This window comes from Callorhinchus milii, unplaced genomic scaffold (genome assembly GCF_018977255.1).
Source record: "Callorhinchus milii isolate IMCB2004 unplaced genomic scaffold, IMCB_Cmil_1.0 Scaffold3, whole genome shotgun sequence".
NCBI classification, from domain to species: domain Eukaryota; kingdom Metazoa; phylum Chordata; class Chondrichthyes; order Chimaeriformes; family Callorhinchidae; genus Callorhinchus; species Callorhinchus milii.
Window position 1 is genome coordinate 54,904,685 of NW_024704744.1, and position 13,095 is coordinate 54,917,779.

Consider the following 13,095-nt stretch of genomic DNA (forward strand, 5'->3'; position numbering starts at 1 on the left):
GCACTTCTCCAGCCACGTCGGCGCAGCACCTGGAAAACTGTTCAAGCGGATGGATTCTGTCGGCAGCGGTGACTGCGGGTGTCAGTCCCGACCTCGGCTGAGGCTGTATTGGAAGCTGTTCCCGTTGGGGGGGGGGGGGGGGGGGCGGGGGACGATCCCACCCACGGGTCCAGCTCTCCGGGATTTCAGGGTGATGTCTCCTCAGCGTTCCCATTCCCGCAGCACCGCAGAGCCCGGGATGAGTGTGTGCGCCTCATCCATCACTGCACCGGCTTCACGCTAACGGTCCGTCCGCACTGCCTCCTGCGAGGAGTCGAGGCGAAGGTACCTGTGGCAGTACAAAGCTGATCCATCGCCTTCCTGCTGTCCCGAAAAAAAAACTTCCAACAGTCCCGGGAGGAGTCTGTCTGCGGGGGGGGGGGGGGGGGGGGGGGGGGGCGGGGGGACGGGACGGGACGGGACGGGGGGGGGGGTGTGGAAGTGGAGCGCACAGGCAAAGGCTGATCCGGATGGGCAGTGGATGGGATCCGCGGATGACAGAGCAGCGCAGGTGCCAGGACCCCGGCAGACAAGGCAGGAGGATGGTGGTCAGACCAGCTGTCAGCCCGCCACAGCATTCCTGCTGACTGAGGGGAGGGAGAGAGAGCTACACACACACACACACACACACATCCACCTTCAGTGCAGACAGAATACATCAACCAGCAGCCAGCAACCATACACCAGCAACCAGCAACCAGACACCAGCAACCAGACACCAGCAACCAGAAACCAGCAACCAGACACCAGCAACCAGCAACCAGACACCAGCAACCAGACACCAGCAACCAGCAACCAGACACCAGCAACCAGACACCAAACCAGCAACCAGACACCAGCAACCAGACACCAGCAACCAGCAACCAGACACCAGCAACCAGACACCAGCAACCAGCAACCAGACACCAGCAACCAGCAACCAGCAACCAGCAACCAGACACCAGCAACCAGACACCAGACACCAGCAACCAGCAACCAGACACCAGCAACCAGCAAACTAGCAACCAGACACCAGCAGCCAGCAACCAGACACCAGCAACCAGTAACCCAACCAAAAAAGGGGAGAGGAGCAGCCTCTCTCGTGAGGCTGAAGGAAGCAGCAAATCAATGGGAAAAAGACTAACACCGCATCAGCAAGAGTCTGGGGGGCAAAACTGGTGAGTCTCCCATCATTTCGAGATCTTGGCTTCTTTTTCTGATCAGGTAAAGCCAGAGAGAGAGAGAGAGATCAGAGTCAGCTCTCAGCAGCAGCACATAAACCTCTGCAGCGCAATTCCTCAGGCGAGGAAACACCAGCCGCAATGCTCCGGGCATTTCCAAAGAATATCCTGCGCTAAAAGCCAAGGGGTCACCTTATTTTTCCTTGAGCAGTGCAGCATTAACGGTGCAAAGTGAAATGCAGCGCAGTGCCTTCTGCCTTTCAGGGGATTCGGGGTTAGAATCTGGATTCAAGAGCAAAGCAAAAAAAATCCCCTCCCCAGTTCGAGGATCTATTTTTAATATTCGGGATCGCTTTAACTCCTTGTGCAGAGCGTGTGTGAGAGGAATAACTGCGTTCGTTATTAATCCTGAAGCAAATTGCAACCGAATATGCTGGACAATAATAATAATAATAATAATAATAATAATCCTTGCATTTGATATAGAGCTTTTCACGTCGGGAGGACGTCTCAAAGTGCTTGCAAAGCACAAGCTGATCGTGAAGAGGAAGCATTACTGCTTGGGAAATGTGTCTCTTAAGCAATTCCGAACCAGACTTTTATATGTGAACAGAATTGGCTCCAGTTATTATAGCAATAATAATCCTTACATTTAGTATAGTGTCTTGCACGTCTGGAGAAGGTCTCAAGCCAGTTCGCAAGATTATAAAGCGCAGTGACTGTATATTTTATGACTGGAGGTGACAGCTAATTTGCGCACGTCAATAGATCCCACAAAGAGCCATGAAGTGAATGACTAATTTTATCTTGGGAATTGTTGGCCAGGAAAATAACTCCTTCTACAGTAGCTATAGCTCGGTACTATACTGCAGTACTGTTCTCTTGTTATACTTGTACTACTATAACTGCGGCACAAAACAAAGCTGTCTTACATTCTCTTTGTATGTGTCACTTCTTAAAAATATAACTTTTCTGGTTGTGTTTCCATGGAATTGTTCAATGTTAAAGTTTTCTCCCAAATACTCCTAATAACCAGTTCCGTTCTGCTGCCACCAAAGTGTCAGTGACAGATACACACACATCACCAAACTGTGGGTGACAGACACACACCACCAAACTGTCAGTGACACACACACACTAGATTCTCAGTGACCGACATCCAACTACCACCAGACTGTTTGAGACTTAGACCGACACCCACCACCAAACTGCCAGTGACAGATACACACATCACCAAACTGTCAGTGGCAGAAACGTACTCACCACCAAATTGTCAGTGACACACACACACACACTGGACTCACAGTGACCGACATCCAACTACCACCAGGCTGTTTGAGACATAGACCCACACTCACCAGCAAATTGTTAGTGGCAGACACCAAACTGTGTGAGACAGACGTACACACTCACCACCAGATTGTCAGAGAGATTAAACATATACACACACACAAAACTAAACTGTCCAAGACAGAACCCCCTCCCAACCACCAGACTGTCAGAAATTCTGACACGACTCATCGCCAGACACCTGAGGCACAAACCAGATCAGGAGTTAGAAACTCAACAGCATCGATTACCAATTATATCTTCTGACACATCTGGATCCTGGACTAACACACAGTCTGCTGATTTACATTTTTTAAAAGAGACCTTACTTTTTACCGAGAGTCTATTGTTTTGTCCGCCTTTCAGCTTTAGGGCCTATGTTTAACTCCAGTCCAGACTAATGGGATGCATAGTCTCCTCTCTCCAGATTGCAAGGATCCAAATTAAAATAGAATTTTGGACAGTCAACTGATCGCAGCAGAGCCAGCCAGGCCCACATCATAAAACTGCCCATAATTCATTACAAACCAGTAACCAAAAATATGTCTGGTGTGGGGCATGGCAGCATCTCACTAGTGTGCAGGCAGTGTGAGTGCCAAAAATACAAAATCATTCCCTTGTCCAATCCTGATCCCGTGAGCAGTGTCTCTTATCTTTCTCTCCCACCTCCTTGCTGGTGAGTGTACATCATTGCCCACTTTTACGTTTTCCAACGAAAATTGAGACCCAACTTATATGCTGTCTTAGATCATTTTCTATAGTACTAATTGGTAGTTTTCAATTTTAGAATACTAATAGATATGTAGAAAATAATGTTATTGGGATCTAAAATGCAAGTTGAGTTAATAGCCCATGGGCTAACTATGATCAAACACACACAGGGCCTGGAATTAATCACCAATGAAGGTCATTCTGTAATCTTTATACTGGCTAATTACATAATTAAGGGGACCTTTAGGTATTTGAACAAGATTATCCCATGGGCTACTAGCCCAAAGTGCATTTTAGACCTCATACACCTGACCTACCACTTGATGTTCTTGATGTAACTCTCTCTATATTTCTCCTCTTATTTCCGACTTGCCCTATGGCATGCCTTAGAACCACTGAAGAAGACTATTTGACCCATCTTGTCTGTTCTGACTCTTTGATACACATGGATGTTTAACCACACGCACCAACACTGTGATGGAGAGAGTATCACCAAATTCCTTAAAGGGCCTTCTCCAAGCATAAGAAACTCTTATGCCACAAAACATGGTGTGCAGAGAAGTAAACTGCTGCTGCTGAAAAGCAGTGTCCCACAAACAGTCATGGATTGAAAATGACCAATTTATTATTGTTTTTTTTGTTTTGGATGGATTTGGAGGGATTAGTTGGAGTCTACTTCCAACTAATGTAACCAATGGTCAATGGGTAGGGATGTGTGTCCAAGCTGCGGGCAGATGATGAGAGCAATGCTCTCATACATTGTATGCTGAATTGTGTTACTCATCATGAAGCTTTCAGGGAGTTCTTGATATTTGGTATCCACATCTGTGCTTGTCAGATGTCAAAATGCAATAAAATGTGTAATTAAGTTTGTAAAGCACCTTTCACGTCGGAAGGATGTCCCAAGGAGCTGAACAGTCAGGGATTAGGACCCGAGCGTTGGGGGTTGGGATCAGGGAGGGTGGAGAGCAGAGAGGGTAGGAGGGTGGTCGAAGCCACGGTCAACGTGGAGGGTCTTGTGGTGTGCCTTGAAGGAGGCAGCAGAGGGAGTGAGGTGAAGGGAATGTGGATGGAGTTCCAGAGGGTGCGGCAGAGAGGCTGAAGACCCGACCGCTGATGGTGGGGTGGGCCGAAGGAGGACATGCAGTAGGCTAGAGCCTGCTGAGAGGAGGGAGTGGACAGGTTGATAAGGGGTCAGCAGGTTGGATAGGTAAGAGGGGAGCAAGGCCATGGAGGGCCTTGAAGTTGAGGATGAGGATCTTGAACTCGATCCTCTGAGGGATGGGGATCCAGTGGAGCCGGGCGAGGGTAGGTCTGATGAGGTCACGGAGCCGGGCGGGTCTGCAGTACTGTGAGACAACAGACCAGTCAGACTGACTCATCAGCAGGACTTGAAAGAACAGACCAGTTACTGGGGGCAGGAACTATCTTCCACTCAGCTGCTAATAACCTTGCAAGCCAAAGTCCGACCTGGTAAGGTGATCCTAGCCGATAAACAGTGGAAAGATTGCTAGGCACTGCTTTCAATGGCAAACTATGCAGTTTTAGCTAGTTAAACTTCAGCTGTATTGGATTGTAGACTCTGGGATCCCCAAGCCTTGAATCTTGCCAACCTGTGCCTATCGTTCTAAGGCATTCGATATAAGCCAGGGGCATTCCTCCGAAGAAAGAGTGCACACTTCATTCCAGACACATGAACATTTCCATGTGTAGCTGGGATTTATAACTCTCAGTCTACTTTGGATACTCTTAAGCCTGGAGATGAGTTTCCACGTGTCAGACACCCTGTTACCAAATAAATCGTCCCAAAAATGAAAGTAAAAACTACATATACAGCAGCTAGAAGCTGCTGTTTAGAAACTGTTTGAATCCATGTTGTCTAAATGACCCAAATATTTTCACCATGACCAGTGGTATGTTCTACACACAGCAGTTATCGATCTCCCTGCTTCCACCCCTGCCCTCCACCCTCCCCGACCCCCAGCTCAGGTCCGTAACTTTGTCTGTCCAGCACCTTGGGACGTCCTCCCGACGTGAAAGGTACCATCCAAATTTTTTTGTCGTTGTTATACAAGGATAGATGTGAGAGATGGATAGTCAAGTGTACTGTGCGAGAAATGTCAAACGCTTAATTTAGTCTCATTTTAGTTGGGGTATTTGGAGGTTTATTTGCAAAAATAAACTGAAATCTGGTCTCATTCAAACCACTTTGGATGCTCCTGATCTCTGAAAGATATATCCGTTCTAACGTGACTATGCTCTGGCTACCAAACATTCGTAGCCTAGAGCAAGGAAAAAGTTAAGTTGTGTTTTACATTTCACTTTTGTATGTTTCATGTTTAAACTAATCATGTCATATATTTTCTACCTGATGCTGTAGAAGCCTTCACTCTTAAGGGAGTGAGCTGGTGGTGTGTCTAAGTCAATTCTCCCTAGTGGCTATTCTTGTCTGGGTATGGTGGGCTGGAGGAGCATTGAGTCTCTGGAAATCCATAAATGACCATTCCTGATGCTGTAGGAGTTAATATGCATTCATTTTCTCAGGCAGTCTCAGTTGTGGGACATTGCTCAGTGTCTGAGGGAAATGCAAATTCTGCCCTGCAAGATTGTAATAGATATCTGAATATTTTATAAATATTCAACACGATAGTAGCACTGAAACAAATAATAGTGTGCGTGGGTGTGTGGGTGTTCTGAAACTATGTTTGTTATAAACCTCAGAACAAAATAACATGTATCAACATATTGCAACTCTGAATACCTATCATTGTGAATGATTGTCTAAACAGTATCTCGACCAAGCTTAGATATGCCACTTGGGTAAGATCCTGGAACATTGAACCGAATTCAGTAGTCTTCATGAGAAGCGAGTAGAGGACTAGGTGGAATTTCAGGCCTGTAAAATGTTAAAGCAATTGGTAACAAGTAATACAAGTAGTTGTGTTGAGTAACACAACACAGAATAAGAACAGTAGGTAAAACAGTACAGATGTGGAGATCTCAGTCAAATTTGGATGCTCTTAAGCATGGTGATGAGTTCCTGCTTGAGTCAGACATCAGGCTGACCAACAAAATAAGATGGGAGAAAAGTTGTAAATTTAAATTTTTCATAGCAACAAGATTACTTAACTAGTGGGACAGTTCAATGTAAGATAAATAATGGAAACTCAGAGTTCCAGTCATGCCGGCGGCAAGTCATAACTGTGTCACTTCTCACAAAACAGCTTATGTATTAGCTTTGAGGCCAACAGTTTTAATGCAGCTGGTTAAGTAGAAGAATTCACTTATGTCAGCTCTGTGTAGTTTTATTCCCTCCATTTTTCTTTTCTACTCTTCTGAAGACTCTTGACGCAGGCTGGAATACCTTCCCATTGAACCTGGAAATTCTCCAATATCTCACTGACTTAGGCTGTAAGCAGGAGGAGTCAGAAAAGTTACCACAAGGATAATTGGCCTATAGTGGCTATGGCTTTATAGAAATGTTGCTTTTGATCCTTCGATGTCTCCAGCAGTAACCCAATGTACAGTGTGGGGTCCCCAAATCTTGTCTTGTGACAGTCTGTGCCTAAATAATACATTGTAAACGTGAGCTGGGATTATACTGCGTGAGATAATTACTGCTGATGATGTGTTATTTCAATAGTATCCTAATCTGCTACTTAAGTGGCCATTTTTTCAGATACGAGCCCAGTCATTAAACCTAGCAGACCTTTCAATTGTGGGGGTGTTTCCCCCAAATCTAATCCTATTCTCAACAATAAAAACTTGGATTTATATAGCGCCCTCCACTCCAGACGGCGTCTCAGAGCGCTTCACAGTAACAGATCCCGGGGCCTAGCCGGGGGGAGGGGGAGGAAGGTGACCAACGGCGCGGTCGAAAAGAAAGGTCTTCAGCAGAGACCTGAAATTGGGAAGAGAGGGGACGAGGCAAAGGGAGTGAGGAAGGGAGTTCCAGAGCCTTGGGGCATAGTGGCTGAAGGCACGGCCGCCGAGGATGGAGCGGAGGACTCGGGGGACAAGGAGGATGCCAGAACCGGAGGAACTAAGGCAACGGGCACTGTTTTGAGGAGAGAGGAGGTCAGAGAGGTAGGGGGTGCAAAGGAGTGGTGGGATTTGAATACAAGGGTGAGAATCTTGAAGTCGATCCTCTCTGGGACAGGCAGCCAGTGCAGACTGGCAAGGACTGGGGTGATCCGGGAGTGGAGTTTGGGGCGGGTAAGAATGAATGATCTGGATTTTTAATGGATGGTAGTGGATGGGAGACCAGCGAGGAGAGCGTTAGAATAGTCCAGCCGAGAGGTGACAAAGGCATGGACCAGGGTTTCAGCGACTTTCGGAGAGATGTACTGGCGGAGATGGACGATGCGTCGGAGGTGGAAGAAAGCGGTGCTAGTGAGGGACTGGATGTGGGGAGGAAGGATAATTGGGGGTCGAACCTGACACTAGGTTGCATACGGGTTCAGAGAGTTTTAGGGGGAGGTCTGGTAGCTGGAGGAGGTGAGAGCCATGAGATTTTAGATGTTGATGAGAACCAGAGTATGGCTTCCATCTTGTCAACGTTCAGCTGAAGGAAATTTGCACTCATTCAGCCCCTGAGGTCTGTCAGGCAGGCTGACAGAACATTAGGGGACTGGGGGTCGCAAAGAGAGGTGGAAAAATAGAGTTGGGTGTCGTCTGCATACGTGTGGAAATGTACCCCATGGCTGCGGATGACATCCCCAAGAGGGAGCATGTAGATCAGAAAGAGGAGGGGGGCCAAGGATGGATCCTTGGGGTACCCCGCAGGTAACCAGCTGAGAGCGGGAGGAGAAGCTATTTGTGCAGATGTACTGCTGGCGGTTTGTGAGGTAGGACTCGAACCAGATGAGCGCGGTCCCACTGAGGTGGATGATGAAGGAAAGGCAGTGGAGGAGGATGGCGTGATCCACTGTGTCGAATGCGGCGGAGAGGTCCAGGAGGACAAGGAGGCAGAGGGAAGGGGAGGAAGGTGACCAAAGGCGCGGTTGAAAAGAAAGGTCTTCTCATCCTGGCGTGGGGGAGTAGGAGGGGGCGCAGTCACTGAACAGTGATCGGCAGCTTAGTTTCTGTTCACTCCTCCAGCTAGGGCACACTGAGAACAATTGTTTCACCCACAAAATATACAGTCAATTCATTTTACAGTACTGTCAAGCGCTTTGAGACTCTCAAAGACATGATAAGGTGTCATATCAAGTGCAAGGATTATTATTATTATTATAATTATAAAGCCCACAGGTCCTGGTTGAGATCAAGTAACTTAGCCCAGACCCAGGGTTCTCCTGGTCTCCACGTTCTGGTGCTATATTACATTGCATAAATTTACTCACTGCAGGGCAATTCTCCACCTCTTGCCTCCTTCAAGGCCGATCTCAAGACGCTTCTCTTCGATCGTGCCTTTGGTCTCCCTCCCACCTCTCTGCCTTCCCTCACCCCTACACTATCCCCCCCCATGCTCGGCTCCCGACACCTAACTGTTCAGCGCTTTGAGACGTCCTCCCGACGTGAAGCGCGCTCTATAAATGTAATTTTGTGGTTGTTGTTGTATATTTAGTACACTTATGACATGTTTGTCTGTTCAGGTGGACATTAAGATCCCACAGAAGTACTCAAAAAAGAGAAGGGAGTTTCTCCTTGTATCCTAGTCAACAATTCTCTAGATAAAATTGATCATTCACTTCATCGCTGTTTGTGGGACACTGTTGTGCACAAATTGGCTGGGTTTGCCTAAACAATAGTCACTACACTTCACAGAAAATCTTTGAGGCAATTTGATGATATTTTAACAAATGCTAGCGTGCTTATCATGGGAAACCCATTATAAGTGGAGACTTTCAAAGTGTAGTAAACTTTAGGGCACAGGCACAGCTCCCCTCCCTCCCCCTGGTTTGGGGGTAGCAATAACTGATTTTCAGCTCCCTCTCTCACAAAACAGTGTGAAAAGGTTGCAGCTTTGCTTCCAGCTCCAATACGTTTGTGCAGAGTGAGGTGAATTGTGTCATAAATCAGTTACCTACTGTTGGTTATTGGTTTGAGCCTAATGTCCCATCCACGTTACAGCTATCCATTTGCACAGTGTTAACTGGACTTAGCAAGCACAGAAAATAAGAGAGTGAGTAAACAAAGCTCAGCAAAGCATAGCCAGCAAGTGTGGCCAATGTATTTGAGGTAACGGTGAAGAAAGAGAGGCAGGAGGAGGTGGGGGAGAAATAAAGGTTAGCCAGCTCAGATTAGGGCAAATTCCTTCTCCTGCCTGACGAATTAAGTTTGATCTGTAGGTTGGAACTGTCAGTTCCATTGCAGATTGTTTTGTAAACTGCTAGACTGAATGACCTATAAAGAAGTGCAGATACTGATAATCTGTTTTATTTCCTTGCACAGATTGCCTTAGGTTTCTTGAGTGAGAGCAGCCCCAGCTTTGGATTTGCGTGAATGATAAGACTGGCTCGGGTATACACATTCCCCCAAGAGGTATACTTCCTTGGGTTTGTCCTCCTCCTGTGCTTCTATTGAACAAAAAGGAGTTTCGATCAAGAAAGCTGCAACATTTGGGAGCCCAACAATGTGATATGATTTTTAATTTTGAGAAAGATTTTTGAAGCTTGGTATTGGTTAGAAGATTTCAGTGTGCATTCTGCAAGAATTGAATGCTTTTGGATATCTTCCTGAAACTGCCTGAGGGATGCCAGCCAAGACACCCATTTATCTGAAGACAACCAACAGTAAGAAAGGCAAGAAGATCAAGCTGAGGGACATTCTGTCCCCCGATATGATAAGCCCACCTCTCGGAGATTTCCGACACACAATTCACATTGGCAAAGGTGGTGAACATGATGTGTTTGGGGACATTTCATTCCTTCAAGGGAAGTATGACCTTTTGCCTGGAAATCAAGGTAAGACAAAGTTTGGGCAATATAGTGGGCACAGTGAATTTTTAAGGGCAAACAGCACTCCCAACTCTACTTACTCAGACACTCCTTCCCCAGTGCTCAAAAATGCCATCTCCTTGCCCAGCATCGGGGGATCTCAAGCGCTTACCTTGCCTTTACTGACTGCTGTGACCTTTGTCTCCAAGTCGGATTCCTCAGCACCTCCCAAACCCCCTCGGCTCCATCCAGCCACTGAGCAACCCTCAGCAGAGAATGGTGAGCAAATGCGGAATGGGAAAATCAACGGAGTCGAGAAAGGGGAAGAGAAGTTGCCATCAGTGTTACAGAATGGCAAGCACAACGTCAACAACTCATGCAACTTTATGGGCCAAACTGTAGATTGCAAAAAAGTAAAGGTGGAAGAAGATTCATACATATGGCCTGCTCAGAATGGAATGACAAAACTCACCAGCACATCTGAGGATTCCCTCCTCAACCTTACAGGCTCCCTTCTGTCCCTTCAACTTGATCTGGGGCCATCAATTTTGGATGATGTCCTGTATGTAATGGACAAAAAGAAACAGGTGAAGACTCAATGAAGGGAACATTGTTGTCAGAAATTGCCCCAGAAAGATTAAGCCTCTTCTGTTACAGTACATTTAAGTCAATGGGCCTGCAAATTTTCATATTGAGCATCAAGAAAGTACAATGGCAAGATCACTTGATCCTCTGTTCATAGTGAATAGAGACCCTTACTAAAGATATTGTGGGCTCACCTGAAAGACAAAGGGTTGGGAATGTTTTGACTTTCCCCATCAACACACTCGTATTAATGACTGTAATTGAGAGGAGAGGGAAACTGTGGTGGCGACTGTGGTACAATTTGCCCACTCTCCTGTCCACACCCTTGACACATTTGCATTGTTTGTCCAGTTCTTTAACACGTGCATATAGCAAGCTCAGCAGAACAATGTTAACGGAGATCACAAGCATGGTACTGTAGTTACAACAGTAGAGGTATCTTTATTTGCACTCTTATATCACAGGACATGTATCAATACACAATGATACCTTTTTTTCTCATTCAGGCAATTATTATCAAAAGCTTCTTACGTGTAATTTCTTCACTGTTTTAGCAGCAGCTTGCCAAAATTGGTTTTGTTTGCTTTGCTTCATTTAACCATATTTCTTTCTGTGCTTTTAACAAAGGTAATGTCCCCCTCACCACCACCAGAAACGTATATTATTAGAAATGTACACATGTTGCTTAAAACGGCAACATCCAAACAAGGATAAAGTGATGAACATATAAAATCCCTCCTATGCTGTACTGTCAATGCCGTAATACTGTATCCTGATTGTGTAGAAGATCTGTGACAGTGTTTTCCCTTTTGTTGGGCCTTCCTCCTCCCTCATGTGGAAAAGCATCACAATATTTGTGTATGCAACGTACAAGCAAGACTGGGTTCCATGCACGCCATCTACACAGCGAAATTGCTGTGCATGGAATAGAAATTCCAGGATCTGGAATGTGCACTTACTCCCTGGAGGGACGTGTCTTGCTCACTTAATTCCGGAGGGTATTAGGCGCAGGTTGGCAAGAGCCAAGGCTTCAAGTGAAAGGATTATTATTACTGCCACTGGTTTAAAATGTAAACATTTGTGCCTCACAGTATAGCTGCTGTTTTCTTGTGCTAACATCAGGGCAGCATGCTAGAACAGTCAGTGGGGGTGAGGTATGAGCTGCATGGAATCTGATCACTGAAACAGGTTGTTGAAACTAAAAGGTCTGTGTTGGTGAATATAGTCCACCCATAGCCTCTATCATCCAAATCCACTTCCCGTCCGTAGTCTCACCCAATACCCCTATTTCCTTCTCCCACAGATACGCTGAAAGTTATGGGTACTATTATTTTTCTCCCTCATTCCTCCTCCCATACTCCTAACCCCTCCATTTTTTTTGACACACATGACTGGAAGCTGGCCTGATTGAATCAAGGATCCCCATTGAGCTCGAGTGAAGAGGAGCTTTTATAATAATAAAAAATCAGATCCAATGAAATTAGTAACAAATAAAATCTTAAAAATCATTAGAGGGATTTCTCCCCCATTCAATGTTTTCTGATTAAAATGCTAACAGGAATATAAGGAACAGGCTGATTTTCCACACTTATACCGGCCAGCAGCCAACGTTGTAAAAATAACAATAAACCTAAAACGGGATACTTCACTTAATGCCAGCAAGAATATCTCAGTTGTTAAGCCCACGTGGCATTGGCATCAGTTACGTAACTTCTGTACAGTAATAAATAACAGAATCTCTATATTGCATTGATTATGTTATGCTCTTCCTAATTTCTGGTGCTTTCACACACCAGATGGAATGCACATTGTGGTGTAAGGCTTTAAGCAGTAACAAACTATGTTTAGATATGATTTTTATTTTGAATGCAATTCAAGGCAGTGAAAATTATGACTAATATCCGTATGCTAATAAATACTCGATTTGCACATTACAGAACCTAGAGTTAAAAGTGTGACCTTCAATTACACAATTATTAATGATAATTACAGCATCACATTGTCAGACAGTCCCACTACAAGCCAAGAATTGGGTTTGGGTGTGAACAAACCACTCCCCTCTCTGACTTTGCAAAAATGCCACAGCCCACAGCATCTTTGAAACTGCAGGCCCAAGATCTCAGCATTTCAAAGCACGTTCAGGGAATTAACTAATCTTAACTCTACCTCAACTATGGCTCAGATCAGAACAACAAGCGGCTTGGGTGTCATTTCCCCTCATGGTGGAATATGATGATGCTCACTGCCACATGAATAAGGACTGCTTGGGTGAGCTGCCAGCAACTGTGAAACTGAACCAAGGGCAACAGAAGAGGAATGGGAAAAGCATTGCCACGTATCAAGTAAATCTGTTGTGAATGTACACCCAACAGTAGCAGCATAATAATAAT

The 13,095-nt window shown here is 45.7% G+C and overlaps 1 protein-coding gene across 2 annotated transcripts; it reads left to right on the forward strand.

Annotated features, from left to right (window-relative positions):
* Positions 1 to 1,032: 1,032 nt before the first annotated feature.
* cdc42ep3 (CDC42 effector protein (Rho GTPase binding) 3) lies at positions 1,033 to 12,639 on the forward strand. 2 transcript variants are annotated; one of them, XM_007893916.2, is made up of 2 exons: positions 1,033 to 1,196; positions 9,636 to 12,639. In XM_007893916.2, the coding sequence occupies exon 2, from the start codon at positions 9,937 to 9,939 to the stop codon at positions 10,720 to 10,722; it is 786 nt and encodes a 261-aa protein (XP_007892107.1). In that variant the 5' UTR covers positions 1,033 to 1,196; positions 9,636 to 9,936; the 3' UTR covers positions 10,723 to 12,639. The 2 variants fall into 2 exon arrangements, with proteins under 2 accessions (XP_007892107.1, XP_007892108.1); XM_007893917.2 differs by having other exon boundaries at positions 1,181 to 1,242.
* The last annotated feature ends 456 nt before the right edge of the window (positions 12,640 to 13,095 follow it).

Coding starts and splice junctions, on each gene's coding strand:
- cdc42ep3 (XM_007893916.2), top strand. CDS start 9,937: ATGCCAGCCAAGACACCCATTTATCTGAAGACAACCAACAGTAAGAAA.